Here is a 20,374-nt window from a genome sequence, read left to right as displayed (position 1 = left end):
GAGCCTTGGACCCGCACACAGAAAGCCCTCTAAGACAGAGCCAGGAGCCGCCGGGCCTACCTGAGACAGTCCATGTGGATGCACTGGGATGCCTTATACTCCCCCTGGCTGTCCTTCTGGAACCCTATCTCCTGGTACATGCTCAGCCCGTGGACCGCCGCTCTGGCCTCCACAAACGGCCTAGGGATGAGGGCAGATAAAGGAGCGCACGGCAGGTATTCTTCAGCTCCCTCAAATACAGAAAGACTGCCCCACAAGACTCCCGAGCAAACCCAGGAACCCCCCCCCCCACCTCTCCTCTACATCTTAACCATTTCTAAGTATACAGCTCGTTAGCGTGAGTACATTCACAGCGCCACACAACATCCCCTCCCCGACACACTCCAGTTACTCACAAACTAGACGTCAGACTCACCAGTCAAAAAAGTCCCCATTGTAGGTGACCATGATGGTGGGTTTGGCCTCTTGGACGTGTTCAAACCACCTCTGGATTAGATGGACCTGAATTCAATGATTCATAGCAGTCAGCGGATTTGTGTGTCTCTTCTTCCAGCTACTTCCAATCACCCCTCCCAAAATTTCGGAAAAGCAGGCTGTATCTCATGCTGTATCTCATTTCCACACCCACCCTGTGCCCCCAGTGTGAACGAGGACCATACCGCCAGGAACCCAGACCAGCAAGCTGCCATTCTGGTTAAATGAGCACTGAGGCCTCAAGAGTCAGGGGGCTCTTCTTCCGGTATCACCCCAAACACCAGGGAGTTTCCCACATGACACCTCTTTACCTCGTCGGGTTCATTGAAGACACAGAAGGGTCCCTCATACTCTGGCTTGGGGGTGAACTCGAAATCTCCAACATCCTCTGACACTATCTCCCTGTTGGTGATGAGGTAGCCCTGGGAAGCGTGTGAGCAGTCGGTGTGAGTTAGGACACAAAAAGCCAAACACACCTCCCCACACTCGGCACAGAAGCTCCTGCGACAAGAGTCTGCAGCAACGGGAGGCCCCTCGCCCACCAGGAGCTGCAGCCCCTAGACCCCAAACGTGTCAGACTCAGATTGGAAGGCAGGGGCACGGCTTGTTTCTTCACTCTCCTCGACTCAACTCACTTATTTTCACCGAAAAAACACCAGCCACAGGCTGCATGCTGCTCCCAGGAAGCGTACACCCCAAGAGGCACCACTTACCTGACCGTCAATCATATAGGAAATCATCATAATCTGGTCAGTCTCAGCGTCTGGAAACTTGAGGGGCAGTTTGGTTGTCTCGATGTCAAATGCCAAAACCACAGGGTCCTGCAGGGACATCTCATTAAGTTGGACGTAAACCAAGCTGAGCTCTGGAGACGCCAACGGTCTTCCCGACACCCACCACCTCCACCTCCAGCTGCTAAAACAAGAGCCAAGCAGCCACAGAGAGAGGTTCCAAAAGAAGCGAGACAGGCATTTTGGGTCGACTAACCTATGTCAAGAACACCACGATTCACGGAGGGTATGAAATCTTAAACACCTATGAGAGGCTAAAGCATGATGGGAAAATCCTAGAATTACAGAGCACTTGAGTCACAAAGTACTTTAAAATCATGACCTCCTTTTGACCTTTACGATAACCCACACGGGAGACTGTGCTAGAGTCAACATCTCCACTTTGGAAATGAGAAAACAGAGTACAGACTTGCCCAAGATCACAAATGTGTTCCTGAACCAAAGCCTTCCACATACGAATCTGCTTTTCACCCCATCACGTCGCTACCAACCATCCAAAATGGAAGTCGGAGCTCTCTCCTTTGAAGTTCAGATCCAGCCTAGCTCAAACAAGGACATCACATGGTGACATACAAGCACTAAGTGAAATCACACCTCATCAGAAACCGACAAAAAAGAAAAAGGAAAAAGATTTCTCTACAACTTTTTTAAGAAAGTATTTGGGGAAAAAGAAGAAAGCAAATCTCTGAATTGTATTCATTCTTCAGCACCGAATTAGATCTCTCTAGAAACAAGTGGAAAAGCCAGGATGGAGGAAACGCAAGCAGTACTTACGGGTCGTTCAACAAGGTCATCTCGGCGGGTGATTTCCACAGGGAAGGCATTTCCTCGGTACCTGACGTTGTACCAGTGAGCCTGCGGGACGTGCAGCGTGTTTATCAAGAGTCTGCGTCTGTCCCAGGAGGGGTGTTTCTCTTCAGTGTCACCTCCTGACCGCCAGGGGCTGCCCGAAAGCGACGGCCCACTCACCACGTGGATCTTCAGGTCAATGGAGAGGCGGATGTGATAGGGCACATCATACTCTCGCATGTCCACGATGTTGTCCAACTGGTCAGTGACCTTCTTAGAGGCTTCCTCTTCGTCAACAACCACACTGCCCCCTTGCAGAACACTGTGAAACAGAGAGAGGATACTCCTAACTACAGTCTGCTGGGGGACGGCGCAGGGGGGACCAGAGTCCGTGTGGAGTAAACACAAAAGGTAGAAGGTGGCTAAGATGACCAGGACAGGCTCTTCTTAAAGAATTAGTGGGGCGGGGCGGGGGGGGGGGGGGGGACGGTTGGCAGGGATGCTGGGGTGCTCAGTCGGTTAAGTATCTGACTCCTGATTTTGGCTCAGGTCATGATCTCTCGGTTCATTAGTCTGAGCCCCGTGTCAGGCTCTGCCCGGACAGCGTGGAGTCTGCTTGGGATCTCTCTCTCCCTCTCTGTGCCCCTACCCTGCTCATGTTCTTTCCCTCTCTCTCAAAAACAAACAAATACAAAAAAAAAAAATCCTTTAAACAAAAAGGACGACGTTAGATGACAGCCTCCCACAAGCAGCAGGCTACGGGCAGGAAATTCAGTGAGAGCTCCGAACACGTACTTTATGGGATGTACATTACATCCCAATTAGAAACAAAGAAAGGAAAATGCTCTGTTACTTGGGAGGCACATGTACAGATGTGAACCACCCTGGCTGACCTTGTTTCCCCATCAAGAATGAGAGTCATGGGGTGCCTAGGTGGCTCAGTTGATTAAGAGTCTGACTTCAGCTCAGGTCATGATCTCACGGTCCATGAGTTCGAGCCCCGCGTTGGGCTCTGTGCTGACAGCTCAGAGCCTGGAGCCTGCTTCGGATTCCGTGTCTCCCTCTCTCTCTGACCCTTCCCCGTTCATGCTCTGTCTCTCTCTGTCTCAAAAATAAACATTAAAAAAAATTTTTTTTTTTTTAAAAGAACAAGGGTCACAGGAACACGTCCACCCTGCAGGAGTGTCGTGAGGTAACACTCATAGAGCTCTCTGCGTGGTACAGCAGCTGGTAAGTAGCAATTTTCAGTACCATAATTACCTTATCATTGGAAAGCAGGAAATCACAGTCACTAGAATATTAACTCTAATATCAGCCCAGTAAGCTTCAGAACACTAAATGGACTATTAAAGGGGAAAAAAAAGACGAGTTTTAGAGAAAAGGCTTAGGCCTCTGGGTACACCTTGCAATACTATAAAAGGTAATTATACTGGGGGCAGGGGGCAGGTGCAGTGCAGAAATGTTCAGGGTCCCAAATTGATCTTTTTTCAGAGAATATGATTAGCTCTCTTGAAGTCTTCATAAGTTTTAATTAGCCAAGATTTCCTCGCCTTTTCTTTATTTATTTTGAGAGAGAGACAGAGAGTGAGCTAGGGACGGGGGGAGACAAAATCCCAAGCAGGCTCCATACTCAGTGTGGAGCCCAACGAGAGGCTCAATCTCATGACCTGAGCCAAAACCAAGAGTCGGACACTTAACTGACTGAGCCACCCAGGCACCCCAAGATTTCCTCTTCTTAATCTCTTATCCTGTTTCCTATTATTGTTGATATCTAAACACTTGATGAACAGAGTTGGGCGTCCTATATTTACATTTTTCTGTATAACACCCAAAGTTTTCTAGAGAAGATATGCTATGTAACTCCAGGCATGCAGTAAACTCTGAAGGCAGCTTGACACTTGCCATAAGCCATGAAAACAGACTGAAGCGAAGTGGTGTGCCTAGGAATCCAAAATGTCTCTGTTACAGCAACTCAATTTTAGAGCCACAAACCCACCGCTATGTAAGAAAAGAGGAAGAGCTCAAATGTAAGCCAAGAAACCACCATTTCTTTAACAAAAATGTAGCACATAAGAAATTCTATCTAGGGGCACCTGGGCGGCTCAGTTGGTTAAGCGTCCGACTTTGGCTCAGGTCATGATCTCACGGCTCATGAGTTTAAGCCCCGCGTTGGGCTCTGTGTTGACAGCTCAGAGCCTGGAGCCTGCTGCAGATTCTATGTCTCTCTCTCTCTCTCTCTCTCTCTCTCTCTCTGGCCCTCCCCCTGCTTGTGCGTTCATGCTCTCTCTCCCTCTCAAATATTAATAAGAAAGAAAGAAAGAAAGAAAGAAAGAAAGAAAGAAAGAAAGAAAGAAAGAAAGAAAGAAATTCTATCTAATTGCTTGAAAGTGCTTCCACACTGGACAAGCCAATCCTTATGGTAACTTCACCACTGGGTTTTCCTACCTCCCATCCATCTTGCCCCTCGGGACACACTCCAGGAACCCGTCCGTGTGGACTCACTGGCTGCTTACAACAGGTAAGCTCACCTGGACAGCATAGCTGTGTAGGCATCACTGGCGTGGCCCTGCTCCCGGCTCTTCCTCACGGCAGGGGAGATGTCCTTCCTCACTCTGACAAGGTCCTCCACCGTGTTGAAGGACAGCTTAATGTAATTTCGCTTCAAACCCACCAAGTGATTTGGCTACAAAATGAAGAGATTGTGCTCATGAGCTCAAGAGAAAAAAGACTTTATTGGGGAAAGAAAATAAGGGGAGAACGACTCAAAGGTAAACCCACGAATGGAAGAGTCAGCAAGTCCAAAGCACCTTGTCCAACTCTGCGTGTGGCACCAACTATGCCACTGGGCTTCTCCAGGACATACGGACGGTCACCGAAGCCCCGCCACCCGTACCACCCCACAGGTGCTAAACTTGGCCTCCTCCCATCTCACCCATCTCACCCCGTGTGCAGGGCAGACCCAGCCTCATTTATCCTGGAAGGGCCAAGTGGTACTCACCAAGTCCAGATCCTCTTTGGGGACAGTCTCTACTTTAGCAATTTTACCCTGAAACTTCTTGGAGAGAAAAGATGAAACTTCTCGCTCACAACCCTAAATTGAGATCAGAGTGAAAGGACTTTCTACAGTGAAATCTGTCTTCCTGGCCCGTTTCCCTAGAGGCCCCTTTACGTTCAGTTCCGAAGCTCCCCATATTTGAGGCTCAGGTCGTGTGACCTGACTCTACTAACCACACTTACCTTTCTGGTTGCAACGTAGAAATATGGCTTGTAGGGCAAGGCCACCTGCGAAAGCCACCGACCATTCAGAGGCAGCAAGAAAGAAAAAAGGGAGACGAGTGAAGACACGCTGTTTGCTATTATACTCGTGAGCAGCCTGGATCCGATGCACCCTTGCCCTTGACACCTCTTAAAAGATGCTGAAGGGGCACCTGGGTGGCTCAGTCAGTTGAGCTTCCGACTTCGGCTCAGGTCATGATCTCAGGGTCGGTGAGTTTGAGCCCCGCGTCGGGCTCTGTGCTGACAGCTCAGAGCCTGGAGCCTGCTTCAGACTCTGTGTCTCCCTCTCTCTCTGACCCTCCCCCATTCATGCTCTGTCTCTGTCTCAAAAATAAATAAACATTAAAAAAATTAAAAAAAAAAAAAAAGGCGCTGCAGCAGGAAATTAAGAGCTGCACATATGGCAGGGGCAAAAGTCTGAGACAGACGACACTGCTCTTCCAGTCTGTCCAAGCTGGCTCCTCTTATGACATCCTAAATGGTGACCCATGTGGCTCCAAGGGACCCGTGTCCCTGACAGCTCCCAACCCCTCTCCTCACAGCTACCACTTTGGACCCAGCTACACCTCATCACTTGAGTGGGTTTTAGCTTCTTGGGGTTCAGGGGCTTACCTTAAATCTGCTCCCGTCATCTTGAATAAAGTAGTAATCCACCGCACTGACCAGGCGTTTATCTTCATCTAAAATCTCGGTCTACGAGAGAACCAGCCAGCACAGGCACCTTACCCGCCGCACAGTCCAAGACCCCTCTTGCTTTTACTCTCTGGGAAACTGAGCACAAAAACAAACCCTTTCTCCCTGCCCCGCCCCCATCCCGCAGCCCCATTCACGAGAACCGCATCGCAACACCTTTCAAATGAGGGTTTCTCTCAATCCCCCCCTCATCCCTGAAAACTTCATTCTTGTGGGTTAACAGGGACACCCTTCACCCTGGTCTTCCCCGTAGCCCCTACACGACCCAGCGGTGTGAAAGAGGGAAGTCGGAGAGCTACAAACTGTGCCGTCTCCGCCGGTATCCCCCACGCTGCCAAGGCCAAGGCTGCTCCGAGGGCCGCAGCTGCCCTCCTGAGCGGGACGAGGCCCGAGAAAAAGCCCAGGTGCTTACGGGGTGCATGTTGATGAGCCAGCCCGTCTTCTCACCAGGCTCCTTGAGTCTCTCAAAACCAAAGCGCAAATCCATCTTATCTGTCCACTGACTGCGCTCCAGGCGCTTAAGTGCTGAGACAGAGGAAGAGGGGCCATCGTCCCTGCACGAAAGGAGGGAAATTCGTCTTCACCAATCACGACGCCATCTATTCCCACAACCCTCCGTCCACCCAGCGTGACCATTTTGGATGTGACACAGGAGATGCGTCCCCCAAAACACCTCACGTGTGGCAGAACAATTCATTAAGACAACATATGTCACGGGAAACGCGACAGGCAGGATCCGCAAAACACGCTGGGCTCTGTAACCAGAGCACTAATAAAAAAATCGTGGGGCGCCTGAGGGGGCTCAGTGGTTGAGCATCCAACTTTGTCTCAAGTCGTGACCTCGTGGTTTGTGAGTGTGAGCCCCGCATCGGGTTCTCTGCTGGCAGCACAGAGCCTGCTTCAGATCCTCTCTACCCCTCGCCCGCTCTGTCTCTTTAAAAAAATAAACTAAAAAAGAAAAACTTAAAAAAAAACAATCCTGACTGGACACTGCTGCCTTATGGGATACTAAAAATGCACCAAGTCCAGCATTGCGCTCCTGGGCACTTACCCCGGAGAAAAGAAACCCACGTTCACACACACACTTGCGCGTGACTGTGCCTAGCAGCTCACTCATGATAACCCAAAGTGGAAACCACCCAGGGACTCCTTAACAGGTGAGTCATCAACCTAGGCTGTATCCTTCCCATGCAATACTATTGGTCAAGAAGAAGGAACAAACTTACCCATCAAGGGTATTATTCACAGTGAAAAAAGCCAACCCTCTAAAATCACACACTTCACAATTCCACGGAGACAGCATCCTTGGAGTAAAACCAGAGTGGACAAGAGTAGTGGCTGGCATGGATGAGGAAGAGGGAGGAGCGGAGGCGGCTGTGGCCACAAAAGGGCAGCAGGAGGGATCCGTGGGCTAGAACTGTTCTGCGCCTTGATTGTGGTGGTGGTCACATACGATGTGCACACACGCGAGTAAACACACACACACACACACACACACACACGAGTGTCCATGCACTGCATGCACGTCAATTTCCTGGTTGCAACCTTGTGCTTTAGCAACTAAGATGTTACCCCCAGGGTGAACCTTATCGCTTAGGGGTGCACGCGATCTGTGTGTCATTTCTTACAACTGCTTGCGAATCTACAATTAACTCAAAAAGCTGTTTCTTTGTATTTTTATTTTTAAAATGACCGTTCTGAAATTTATTAGTCTGTAAAGTGAAATCAACGTTATCCACCACAACAATGAGCCCGCAAAGCCCGGCAGCGCAGTACACAAGCGAGAGTCCTGATGACCGATCTGGCCTGGATTCTAGTTCTGCCAAAATCGAGCGTGACAATTAAGTCAGATGATGCACGTGATGTATACAGTGGGTGCTCAATAAACAGCACTTGGGATACTCATCAAAGGTCAACACAAATACAAGGGAGTATGTCTCTCGTCTGTAAGGGAAGATCCTACGCTAGCGGCGCTCGCTGAAAGCCAACACTCGAACGACCCACTCCGTCCACGCGGAGAGCCGGGGAAGCGCTCCGGGAACTCGGCCCGCGCCCCGCGCCCGCTCAGCCTCCGCGCTCCGCCCCCCCCCCCACCTCCGCACCCCCCGCGCCCGCAAGGCCCCCGTCTGCACCAGGCGGGAGCGGAGCGAGGGGCGCGCGCACGCCGCGGTCTGCACGAAGCCGTCCCCCACCGGCCCGCGTTACAAACCCAGGGAGGCGGCCCCACCTGCTGCGCCGCCACGTCGCCAACCACAGACGTTCCCACACCGACCTCGGAGCGAAGCGCACGGAAACCCAGTGCGAGCCCGGGACCGACGCGCCGCACCGAGGCGTCCTGAGCGGGGCCGCCGCGGCCGCGCGCCCCAAACGCCCGCCGCCCACCCGCCCGGACGGCCCGGCGCCCCTCACCGGCTGGCCTCGCCCTCCGCGCCCGGTTCCGCGCGCCGCCGCCCGCTGTTCCTCAGAACCATCGCGCCGCGCTCGCACCGCCCCGGCTCTCCCGGAGAAATTTGGCGCGCTCCCCCCAACTCTCGCGAGAGACCGGAAGCGCCCGCCGCTCCCTCTGGAGGCTCGCCCCGCCCCGCCCCGCCCCGCCCCGCCCCACCGAGCTCCAATGGCCACGGCCGCCCGAGGGGTGGCGGCGGGATAGGGACTCAGGGAAAAGTGTGCGGAGGCGGTCGCCGCGCAAGGCGGGGTCTGTCCCCGGCCGCGCTGCGTGCCGCGGCGGGGCGGGAAATGTCAGGCCGTCCCCGCCTGGTGCGGGGTCGTGGGGCCCCGGAGGGCGCGGGGCGCGGTAGGCGATGGCGTCCGCGGCGTCGAAGCTGCGGGCGGAGGCCGGGCTCGGGGCGCTCCCGCAGCGGGCGCTCGCCCAGTACCTGCGCCTTCTGCGGCTCTACCCTGTGCTCACCAAGGCGGCCACCAGGTCGGCGCGCAAGGGCCGCGGAGGGAACGGGACCGGGCGGGGGGCGGCCCGGAGCTCGGGGACCCAGCCACGTAGATGCATCCTGTGCAGGGATTTGAGTGCGAAAGGCAAAATGTCCGGGTGTCAAAATGACCTCCCAAAGGCCTTCGGTTAGCCCGAGAGCTCAGCAGAGGCGGCTTGGTGCATTCGGTCCTCACAAGTAGTTACCAGGGGCCAGACCGAAGGAAGGCACAAAGCGAAGGGCTCCAGGCAGACCTCCCGCCCTGGACGTGACCTCCGGCCCTGGAGGTGACCTCCGGCCCAGCTTCTCCGCGGGCGGTCGAAGCCTGACCTGCGCTTGTTCTGAGGTTAGAGTGGCTCAGGAGCGACGTGTTAAGATTTGGTTTTTTAGTCAGCTTTGCATTCGGCAGAAAGGTGACAATCCCCCTCCGCCCTCCGCACTCCCCCCTCCCCCGTCTGCTGGTCAGTTGCACCCTTTTATAAGTTTGTCCGCTTTTGTTAAAGCCAGCTTTTCGTAAGTAGGTACAGCGCGCTTCCTGCGTGTCAGGCATCAGCAGCAATCAAGAGGGTAGGGACCCTCAAAGGCGTTTCTGTTCTAGTGAAAGAGTAGACGAGAAACAGATAAATACATAGCAGAGATGAAGTGGTCGGGGAAGGTGACATTTGAACAGGAGGCCTGGATGAAGGGAGGGAACGAGGGGAGCCAAACCTCCCTGGGCAGAGGGTACTTCAGGTGCAAAGATCCCGAGGGAGGAGCAAGCTAATAATGGAGGGGCGGAAAGAAGACTGTGTTGCTGGAGAAATGAAAAGCCGAGAAAGGAAGCAGATGAGAAAGAGGTAGCCAAGGATCAGCTCAAGAAGGTGCTTATCACCCATGCAAAGAATTTTGACATTTTTAGCCCACAGAGCTTATCAGAAGGTAGCTGCAGACCAAGCCTTGGAGCAACCGGGCCTGTCTCCACCTCTCTACTGACATTTCTGTTGTGATCACTGTAGTTTACATGCGGGTGTAAGAAAGAATACAGGGAGGTCCCTCGCACACTTTGCCCAGTTTCCCCCATGGGTAACATTTTGTAAAAGTGTAGCACAATATCACAGCCAGGCACTGGCACAGACACAGTCCACAGGTCAGATTTTCCTGGCTTTCGTTCTGCTATCCCCACCTTTTGACATAGGGACCTTACACTGGGGCTGCCTTAAAAACCTGCTTTAGGGGCGCCTGGGTGGCTCAGTCGAGCGTCAGATTCTTGATTTCAGCTCGGGTCATGATCCCAAGGGTCGTGGGATTGAGCCCTGCGCCAGGCTCCGTGCAGAGTGTGGAGCCTGCTTGGGATTCTCTCTCTCTCCCTTTGCCCCTCTCCACCACTTGCGCTCTCTCTAAAAAAATAAAAAATTAAAACTAAAAACCTTCTTTAAAAAGGACTCCTCTCGGGGCGCCTGGGTGGCGCAGTCGGTTAAGCGTCCGACTTCAGCCGGGTCACAATCTCACAGTCTGTGAGTTCGAGCCCCGCGTCGGGCTCTGGGCTGATGGCTCGGAGCCTGGAGCCTGTTTCCGATTCTGTGTCTCCCTCTCTCTCTGCCCCTCCCCCGTCCATGCTCTGTCTCTCTCTGTCCCAAAAATAAATTTAAAAAAACGTTGAAAAAAAATTTTTTTTTTAAATTAAAAAAAAAAAAAAAAGGACTCCTCTCTACCCACCCCACCATGATCTCAGAACAGCCACGCTAAGTACATGCAGGAATGGCCCCCCTCTTGCTGGTTGCCCCGTTTTCTGACGACATCTCTGTCCACAGTGGCATTTTGTCAGCACTTGGGAACTTCCTGGCCCAGGTGATGGCGAAGCAGCGGAAAAAAGAAAACTCCCAAAAGCTAGATGTCAGTGGGCCTCTCAGATACGCCATTTATGGGTGAGTTTCACAAAGGGGCTGAACTAACCAGCAGCAGACTAACCATGACAAAGCTAGGGTATCAAGACCAAGTCTCTGAAATAACCTAATTTTGAGAAATAATTTTTAAAAAGCGTTGAAGTAATCATGGGGAAAAAGCCAGAATGATGGGTAACATTAACTTGTTTTATGGTTTTCATTTTGAATCGCATGAGTGGGGGCGGCTGTCCTCATTGGGCCGAGAGATCTGAGGGCAGATAATTCACCTGAACCTAAATTAGACTTTCAGACACAAAGACCGTGAAAGAGGAAAACTACTCAAATATTGCCAGTTGTTTCTGTTATTTTCATAGCTTAAACAACCAGAAAATAAATACTTAGGAATCCTGAAAAATGTCCAGTTTCGGAATCACTTTTGGAACTGCAAAGAACACAGAGATTCAGGAGTTTTACCCAATTAAATCCACGTCACGTTCTCCGGCCAACAATAGTGTTTGTATAGATGGATTATTTTGAAGTCGTGTTTTGTTTTTGATCTAAAACTCACAAATATCCCTTCGTCTTCGGAAGCCCTCTGGTTGCAGCCACCACAGCTGTCCTGTAATGTAGATAAAGAGAAGCCATAATCCTCCTGGAGGGAAGGAGGGAGTCAGGATCACCTGAGAGGCCTCACCCACTCAGGGTTTATGGCGTTGACTTCCGTTCCCTCTCACTGAGGACCCTGCTCCCGGCCACATAACCTGTGGCAGGACAGGAAGCCACAGCTGAGAACCACTTGTTTAAGGACGTTAGTGTCAAAAATGGGAAGACCCTTAGGTCCCTACCCCCCATTTTATTGCTGAATCTTACGGAACTGTGGATGTGTTTTACCAGCAGATGGCGTGGCTGGGTTCAGTTCTGTCCCAAGCGTTCTACACTTGGGAATGCACAGTAGCAGGACAGACTAGCCAGTGCCCAGCACCAGGCTTCACTCTTGCTAACTACCCAACAGGGTTTGCTGAGAAGCTCTAATACCAGGGGTGCCCCCACTTACTTACTACTGAGCACCTCCTCTGAGCCAGGCCACGTTCTAGGCGCTGTGGACACAGCAGCGATGAGACAGACACAATCCGTCTCGTGACGCGTACCTATAGCAGGGCGAAGAGGGCACCACGTGACTAAACAAATGAGATGAGGACATGTAGTGATAAATGCTATGAAGGCAGTGAAACAGGACCTGGAATTGAGAGTGGCTGAGACAGCAGCTGGTGCGTTGTCCCGAACAATGAGGAGGTCTCCAAGCTGACAGTGTTGAGAAGGAGCTGGCCGCGTGAAGATCGATGGGGGATCTGGTCTATCAGGGACAAAAGACAATGCTTGAAGCAGATTCAAAGAAAGCCTGCTTTCCAGAAGGACCACACATACCTGTGTGGTCAGGGATGGGGGGCCCAGGGAGCAAGGCTTAGGACCTGGGGTTGGGGGGGTGAAGCTGGACCCAAGAAGGACACATCCAGGAAATGGCAGTCCTGCTCACCCCCGCTGCGGGGCCTCAGGTTCTTCTTCACAGGGCCACTGAGTCACTTCTTCTACCTCTTCATGGAGCACTGGATCCCTTCTGAGGCCCCCTGGGCTGGGGTCAAGAGGCTCCTCCTGGACCGCCTCCTCTTTGCACCGGCCTTCCTGTTGTTGTTTCTCCTCGTCATGAACTTCCTGGAGGTTGGTCGCTGCCTTAGTACTTGCGATAGCTCTTTGCGGGGCACAGCGATTCTTGACCTGGCACCCGTGGGTGGAATTCAGAGGGTCTGTGAACTTCCCGGCACACCAAAATTGAAACTCCTCTCTCTTGTTTTTATGAATGTCAGACACAAACCCCAGTCATATTGGCGGTACCTGTCGGTCCGCAGTAAGAAATCACGGAGGTCTTGATATCACACATCCCAAAATATCTTTTATGTTTCTGGACCCCCTGCACCTGGTTTCAAGTCTCGTCACTGAATGTGTTAAGGAAGCACATACACCGGTCTATCATAAGATTCTTTTTTTTAAAACAAATTTTTTTTTAACGTTTATTTATTTTTGAGACAGAGACAGAGGACGAACGGGGGAGGGTCAGAGAGAGTGAGACACAGAATCTGAAACAGGCTCCAGGCTCTGAGCTGTCAGCACAGAGCCCGACGCGGGGCTCGAACTCGCAGACTGCGAAATCGTGACCCGAGCCAAAGTCGGCTGCTTAACCGACTGAGCCACCCAGGCGCCCCAATAAGATTCTTTTCTGAATATTTTGGTAGCTGTAGTCAGTATAGTTCCCTGGTAATCTTATATATGTTATATAAACAGGATTCTGAGAAGGGGGTCTGTGGGACTCACGACACAGAAGTTTCAGGCCCCTAATGGTATCGCAGAAGCCTGTGCTAATTCAGTGCCTGAACATCATAAGTGCTCTGAAGAGGTTAAAAAGAAGCCGTTAGAAAACCTGAGGTAGGAAGCAAAGGATACCCACATTAGAAGTGAAGGTACAGGAGTGTCTCTTTTTTTCCTTCTAGCTACGAAAGGAATATATTTTTCATTAATAGACAAAAACCCCAAATCCGCGTATCGTATGTTACCAAGGTGTGTAAAGCGCCCAACATAAATGCCTTGTGTTGGACCACGTTATACCACACACACGATAGATGCTTCTGCATCTGCATTAAAAAAATTTTTTTTAATTTGAATATAGGTGACCCACAATGTTATGTTAGTTTCAGGTGTGCAGCACAGTGACTCAACTTCTCAATACATTACACTATGCTCACCGCAAGTGTCAGCATACGACTCTGTTAAAATATCGCTTTCTCTCTTCCCTGCGCTGTGCCGACATCTAGCATTTCTTGATCATAGACATCATGTTTGGACCACACAGTGTTTGCTAGTCCACCGTATGTCCGTCCCTTTTCCAAAAAGGCTGTCCTCAACGTGTCCTCCCTGCGGTGGTACAGAGTAATACAAACGGCGGACATTTATGAGCGCTTGTTCCAAGCCCCGCGTTGAGCCCTTCGTGTCATTTGAGCCACAAGGCAACCCCATTTTACAGATGAGAAAGCTGAGGCCCATGGCTTAAGTTCTCATAACTTACGAGCCCTTGAATCGAGTCAGACCCAGGCTTTGTGACCCCAGAGCTTCTTTCTCCTCCACGTGAGGTTTGTTTCCCCACATTCTTGACAATCATGGTTATATTTTTCTTTTAGATAGTTTGCAGGTTGATATGTAAAAACAACATATACATCTTTATAAGGTTCAATATCTTTTTATACGCCTCCTATATTCTATGAACTTTGCTTAGTTTCTATCAGTGTTGGCTTTTTCTCACTGATTGTGTGTTTGTATATATTAAGGGGATCAATCCTTTGCCGGATACAAATTGCAGATATTTTCCCCATTTTTTAGGTGTTTGTCTTTTTTTTTTTAAATGTTTATTTTTGAGAGAGAGACAGACAGACAGCATGAGCAGGGGAGGAGCAAAGGGAGAGGGAGACACTGAATCCGAAGCAGGTTCCAGGCTCTGAGCTGTCAGCACAGAGCCCAACGTGGGGCTCGAATTCATGAGCCATGAGATCATGACCTGAGCTGAAGTCAGACGCTTAACCGACTGAGCCACCCAGGCGCTCCTAGGTGTTTGTCGTTTAACTTCATATAAAGTTAAACATTTGAAGTTACAAAAATAGTTTATTTATAGTGTGTTTCTCCATGCAGGAGTTTAAAAAATTCGTGTATTCAAATATGTGATTCTTTTTCGTTGTGGGTTTCTTTACAGGAAGATACTGGAAATATTCTCTTAAACTTTGTTCTTTTACTCCTATGATATTATGTGCATTTTGACAAATGCAAACATAATAGGAATATTCTATATTTTCCTCCAGTATTCTTATTTTTTTAATTATATGTGGGAGATACACTTGTCTTGTTTCTTCCACTTCAATTGCAAATTATCTCATTGCCATTTATCAAACAATCCCGTGCCTTGAAGTGTCAACTTTATCATATACTGTCATTCTCATATGTACAGGCCATTATCTGGACTCTTCGATCTTTTGCTGGATCCTGTTTCCATCGTATGTCTTTTATTTTTTAGCTTTTAATTACCGTAATTATTAGCATTAATTACCATAGAGTATTTTTTAAATCTTCAGTAATTTAGGCCTCCCCTGTTATTATTTTTCAAGATAGTTATTTTTTATGCACTTATCCTTTCAGATGACATTCAGAATCAACTTATTGGGGCTCATTTTTTAAAAACTCCTGACAAGTTTTGCTTGAAAAACGCATCAATTTTGGAGGCCATTTTGGGAAACACGAACAGCCAGGCCATAAATAGCAGCTCTGGTGCCCGCTGCCAGCAGTACGGGTCACACCACTTAATCAGCTCTGCGAGGAGCGATGAGGGCCTGTGCGGGCAGTGGGCACAGGATGAGCCGCGGGGAGTCTCGCCGTCAGCTTTCTGACCAGGTGACTGGCTCCTGATCCCTGCGGTGCTAATGAGACACACAGATGTGCTGTCTCTATACAAATGGAACAAAATCCACAGTTTTCAAAACCATCGTGTTAGGGTTTGGGGCCCTCCAGACCGTGGCACCCCCGCTTCAGTTCTGAGGGCAGTGGTGATCACTTACTGTCCACACTCCCCTCCTTTCCAGGGGAGAGACGCAGCTGCTCTCTCTGTCCAGATAAGAAGAAGCTTCTGGCCGGCGCTGCGCATGAACTGGCGAGTCTGGACCCCAGTGCAGTTCATCAACATCAACTACGTCCCTCTGCAGGTGAGGGCCAGCTGGCACCATGCGGAGCCCGAGGGGGCCTCATCCTCCACCAGCCTTGTTCCTTCTTGGAACGACTGGTGGTTTTCTCTCCGCGCAGAATCATTAGCAGCTTTGGATGTGGACGGGCGAAGCGTGTGTCCACACCTCATCCCTTGGTCCCGGAAACATTTCTGAAAAGCCTCCAGTCCAGGACAGCTCGAGTTTTCCAGGGGCGCAGCGTTGCCAGTGCCTGGCCCCGTGGGTCACAGCTGGGCTTGCGTGCGGGAGTCGAGCGGTGGCCGTGCCCAGCAGGGTGTGGGGCAGAGGCGCGGCCGGCCTTACCCGCCCCGTGCGCCAGAGAGGCAAGCGGCAGGCAGGACCCTGGGGGCAGGGATGCCGTCGGGGCGCCGCGCACCAGGTTCGGCCCTTCTGGGCACCGGGGGTCGCGGCCCGAGGCAGGCTGCTGAAACTGGGCCTCCACTCTGAGCACGGTGGGAGCCTGGAGGGGCTCTCAGCTGCAGGAAGAGCTCACCAGGGCAAGGCTGAGGGGCCCGCCGCCCTGCGCCGTCTTTACACACCAAGGACAGCCCACCTGTGTCCAGCCCCAAGACCACGCCCAGGGCTAGCGATCTGGAGGCGGGGCTTGGGCAGCGTCTGCCCACGGCCGGCCGTGGGTGTCTTACAGCCTCAGAGCAAGGATTTGCAACTGTGCAGCCTTCCTACGCTCCCTCCCTCCCGTGAGGGTCAAGCAGGGCAAGCTCTCACCCACCAACAAAACGCAGCAACGCTCAGGCCATGTTTCTGTCCGGGGAAGCCCTGTAAAGACCCAGTGCCTGGGGTTTGGGGGCGAGCTAGTCACATAGGCACCCTCTGCCTGGTGCTTACCAGAATTCCAGACTCCCAGAAGGAGAGTCAGTGCTCAGCAGAACTGCTTTGTTTTAGCGAGCAGTCCAAGCACAGAGGCCATTCTTATCCGTTGGGGAAAGGTAGGAACCCACAGGAACTCTAAGTTCCCAGAGCCCAGGCAAGGGCTAGCCTCTCCGACGGGCCTTTCCAAGGAGAGCAGCCTCAAGCTTTTTTTGCACACCATTTAAGTAACCTACTTGGTTTCCCCCAGTTCTGAGGCAGAACTCCCTGGAGCAGAGCTCCATTGCATGGATGGGAAGAGGGAGGGAGGTGCAGGCTGGGTGGTCACACACACACACACACACACACACACACACACACACCAAGGAGTAGCAGAAAACCAGAAGGTGGCAGTGACACAACCACAGTCACTGCAGGGAGTTAAAGGAAAATGAAAATCAGTTTCATTGACTTTAACAACAATCCTCATCAGTGACCTTCCCAGGAGCAATTTCAGTGGCTCCATGAGGGCTGAAGCCAGACTGCTGTGAATTGAGCAGTGGGTGGGGAAGTAGAAAAGAAATCGTTAAGTCTGCGAAGTTCTCTCAAGAAGTGTGTGACGAGGTGGGGAGAAGTGATAGGAGAGGGTCTCTGAAGCTTGGAGAGGCCATATTCTACCCTAAAGAGGGTGCACGGGGTTTGGACACAGGCAGAGGGATGCTTTGGACAGAGGCTCTTCTTTACTAAGACAAGAGAGTGGTGCCTGTTCACTGGTGACCTCCCATCCATACCTCTTTCCCTGGGGAAGGCAGAGGCCAGGGCGGGGCCACACTGAGGCAAAAGGAGGTAGGATGGGTACTTCGAGGAGAGAGGAGGGGCAAACCTGTAGAGGACGGCAGAGGGAGCCGACTGGAGACCCTCGTGTGCGTGGACCTAGGGCCCCAGCGTGGCAGGGGAGCAGGGAGAATGGAGCTTTGCCAAGGAGTATAACCAAGGAACAGGAAGGGAAGGCAATGAGGGCTTTGGGCCTTGTATTCTAATGTATGTAGCAAAGGAAATAGACACAGAAAGGCAGAAGGGCTGAGGATGTGAAGGGGTCTGTGGATGGGAGAGTAGGAGAGCCTGGAAAATGGAACCCTTCTGGGCACCCTGGGGACAGAGCGCCAGGAGGCTGTGGTCACGGTTTCCATTTGAGGTGGTCGCAGGCAAGTGCCTAAGGGGCAGTGAAGCTTATTAAGCAAATACTGAGCACCTACTATATGCCCCACTGTTCTAAACTCTAGGGGTACAGTGATTAACAAGACAGACCAGACTGCTACTTTCATGGAGCTTATATGCCAGGGAGACTCCCTGACTAAAGGCATTTCAGGTGGGAGTACATCCATGAGAGGATCAAAGCAGGGTAATGGCTTGGGGTGGGGGGGCTGGCGGCCACCAGTGGGCTGGGTGAGGCCACCACTTGCCCAGTCCTGGGCTGGGAAGCTAAGCCAGGAGCTAGTGCTCAGCGAAGGAGGATGTGGGACAGTTCTCGTCAGTTTCCCCTCCTGGCCTGTAACATGGCTAGGCAGAGTCCTGCTCACCCCTCCAGCACGGTGCTCAGTACAAAGTAAGGCTCAGTGAATACAGTAGTAGGCGGATGGGCTCAGTCCCGGGGGATGGGTGCCTGGGAAGCGCAGTCAGGACTTCGCTCACTGTGGCCTGTGTTCGCTTTGGCAGTTCCGGGTGCTTGTCGCCAACCTGGTGTCTCTGTTCTGGTACATCTACCTGGCCTCTCTGGGGAAGTGAAGATGGCCTGGAGTGAACGCAGACCACTACCCAGCTGTGTAGGGACACCTGCCTAGGGTGAGAGAGCAGAAACCACCTGGTCAAGACTGTAGCTGACTCCAGATCACGGGGTTCAAGATGGCGAAACAATCTGTTAATGTAAGAATCTCGTGTTTTAAAAAGGTAGAAACCGTCTTCGGGTGATGCTGCCTCAGAGTCGTAAAATGCAGTAGCAATGATTGCACTTGTCACCCTGAATTGAGTTAGGACAACAATAAACTATAACGTAGCCTTTTCCGTGATGATTTTAATTTCTCAGAATAATTGCTGTCACTTTGGAAGAAGAAATGGGTGGCTAGAGGGCTCAGATTTTTTTTTTTTTTTACTTTAAAAAAAGTTGTGGTTAAATCTGTTCTACAACTGCTTACCTCCGTGGAGCCGTTGGAAAAGGGCCCTTCTAGAGCAGGATTTCGCCCTTCAAGAACCATACGCCACCTTTCAGTGGATTTTCTGCTCTGTTATCACTCATTTGTTAACCTTCCTTCTCACCTTTTCTCATTCTCAATATCCCATTCTTGTTTCATAGCTACAATACCCTTGGATCTTAATTTTATATTAAAAAATCTCTCTTCTGTTGCATACGCTGTTTCTATTTTCTCAGGGTTCACATTTTTTTTTTCCTCTTTCCTGTTTTGCTCTTTCTCCCAATCAGGATTTCCCCCAAAGTCTGCTAATCATACATCAGTGTTTAAGAGTCAGAGCCACTCAGGTGGTACCCTCAGTGTGGGCTGACCAATTTGGCTGGAGATGACCCATTTTCAGTAACTGAGGCCTTTTCTCTTAGACTGGTCAGTTTTCCCAGAGAGAAATTCTTTAATTTCTTGCCCAGGAGAAGGGTCGCGGTTGTAGCAGAGCATGGTATAAGCATAGTGGCCAACATTCTTGTGGCTGACTAGAGGAAAAGAGTTAGAGGTCCTATTAGTATGTGAACTCCCTAATCTCAGCTGTACTGCTGTATCTTCGTCTCCGTGGTCTGGTGTCCTCAGGTCCACGGTCCTTCTGGTTTAAATCCTCCGGAATGAAAGTCTTCTGCCATGATGGCGGTGAGGTATTCACCTGAGGGTACAGGTCACGGAGGGTGTGCAGACGACAGTCTCTTAAAGGCTCTTCAACCAGTCCTCCTTTGTCCAACCCTATCCCCTTCCTAAGAGGTGGGGCTACGGCCTGTAACTCCCAGATTCTTCCAGACTCACTGGACTAACTGAGCTTGTTCTTGGTTTCCCCACAATACTGGCAACTGATGCTCCATTTCTCAGGTCAAAGGTGATCTGATTTCCAGCTCCCAAAATTTTGTCAACTGATCTTTTTGCTTTGTTTCTTCCTGTGGACTAATTTTTTTCCTTTCAAAATCTTTTTACTATCATTTTAGTAAGCAGCCTTCTGGAAGAAAGAGGCATGAATGTATAGTTTCAAGACACCATGTTTGTTTGTTAATTTATTTAAAATAATGTTTGAGAGAGAGAGAGAGCACGAATGGGGGACGGACAGAGAGAGGAGACAGAATCTGAAGCAGGCTCCAGGCTCCCAGCCGTCAGCACAGAGCCCGATGTGGGGCTCGAACCCATGAGCTGTGAGATCATGAGCTGAGCCAAAGTCGGACGCTCAGTCGACTGAGCCACCCAGGCGCCCCCAAGGCACCATGTTTAAACAGAGGTCTGGGTATTTCTGTGGAACAGATGCATTCTCCAAAACCCAGAGTGATTTTTTCCAACTCTTGATTTTGGCTCAGGTCGTGACCTTGAGGTCATGAGATTGAGCCCCGCATTGGGCTCTGCACTAGGTGTGAAGCTAGCTTGGGATTCAATCTCTCAATCTCTCTCTCTCGGCCCCTCCCCATGACACACACACACACACACACACACTCTCTCTCTCTCTCTCTCTCTCTCTCTCTTAAAGAAACATTTATTTTTTTTTTTTTAATTTTTTTTTTAACGTTTATTTATTTTTGAGACAGAGAGAGACAGAGCATGAACGGGGGAGGGTCAGAGAGAGGGAGACACAGAATCCGAAACAGGCTCCAGGCTCTGAGCCGTCAGCACAGAGCCCGACGCGGGGCTCGAACCCACGGACCGCGAGATCATGACCTGAGCCGAAGTCAGCCGCCCAACCGACTGAGCCACCCA

At 51.1% G+C, this 20,374-nt stretch overlaps 2 protein-coding genes across 3 annotated transcripts in view; one reads left to right on the top strand and one right to left on the bottom strand.

Moving 5' to 3' along the window:
- Window positions 1–8,542, bottom strand: part of POLE (DNA polymerase epsilon, catalytic subunit) — a 45,642-nt gene extending 37,100 nt beyond the window's left edge. Inside the window, exons 1-12 of the mRNA XM_053901845.1 lie at window positions 8,433–8,542; window positions 6,436–6,577; window positions 5,943–6,023; window positions 5,292–5,336; window positions 5,053–5,145; window positions 4,583–4,737; window positions 2,235–2,376; window positions 2,040–2,120; window positions 1,188–1,295; window positions 786–896; window positions 416–501; window positions 61–180 (exon numbers count right to left, since the gene is read on the bottom strand). Coding sequence (XP_053757820.1) covers window positions 61–180; window positions 416–501; window positions 786–896; window positions 1,188–1,295; window positions 2,040–2,120; window positions 2,235–2,376; window positions 4,583–4,737; window positions 5,053–5,145; window positions 5,292–5,336; window positions 5,943–6,023; window positions 6,436–6,577; window positions 8,433–8,494 — 1,226 coding nt within the window. The 5' untranslated portion in view covers window positions 8,495–8,542. The remainder of the gene's footprint in view (window positions 1–60; window positions 181–415; window positions 502–785; window positions 897–1,187; window positions 1,296–2,039; window positions 2,121–2,234; window positions 2,377–4,582; window positions 4,738–5,052; window positions 5,146–5,291; window positions 5,337–5,942; window positions 6,024–6,435; window positions 6,578–8,432) is intronic.
- A 101-nt stretch (window positions 8,543–8,643) lies between these two features.
- Window positions 8,644–18,486, top strand: PXMP2 (peroxisomal membrane protein 2). 2 transcript variants are annotated; one of them, XM_019439046.2, is made up of 5 exons: window positions 8,652–8,946; window positions 10,738–10,851; window positions 12,363–12,525; window positions 15,483–15,602; window positions 18,144–18,486. In XM_019439046.2, exons 1-5 carry the CDS (start codon window positions 8,825–8,827, stop codon window positions 18,210–18,212), a joined length of 588 nt encoding a protein of 195 aa, XP_019294591.2. In that variant the 5' UTR covers window positions 8,652–8,824; the 3' UTR covers window positions 18,213–18,486. The 2 variants fall into 2 exon arrangements, with proteins under 2 accessions (XP_053757837.1, XP_019294591.2); XM_053901862.1 differs by lacking the exon at window positions 18,144–18,486 and having other exon boundaries at window positions 8,644–8,946; window positions 15,483–15,923.
- The last annotated feature ends 1,888 nt before the right edge of the window (window positions 18,487–20,374 follow it).

The sequence above is a fragment of the Panthera pardus genome, unplaced genomic scaffold, assembly GCF_024362965.1.
Source record: "Panthera pardus isolate Hobbes unplaced genomic scaffold, ASM2436296v1 HiC_scaffold_14, whole genome shotgun sequence".
Lineage (NCBI taxonomy): Eukaryota > Metazoa > Chordata > Mammalia > Carnivora > Felidae > Panthera > Panthera pardus.
The sequence above is the reverse complement of the archived record's forward strand: the minus strand, read 5'-3'. Positions and strand labels throughout refer to the sequence as shown.

Excerpts from the sequence above, each read along its gene's own strand:
- PXMP2 (XM_053901862.1), top strand. The coding sequence starts at position 8,825 with ATGGCGTCCGCGGCGTCGAAGCTGCGGGCGGAGGCCGGGCTCGGGGCG. Across the intron at positions 8,947-10,737 it reads CTCACCAAGGCGGCCACCAG|TGGCATTTTGTCAGCACTTG; the intron begins GTCGGCGCGCAA and ends CTCTGTCCACAG. Across the intron at positions 10,852-12,362 it reads CTCAGATACGCCATTTATGG|GTTCTTCTTCACAGGGCCAC; the intron begins GTGAGTTTCACA and ends GCGGGGCCTCAG.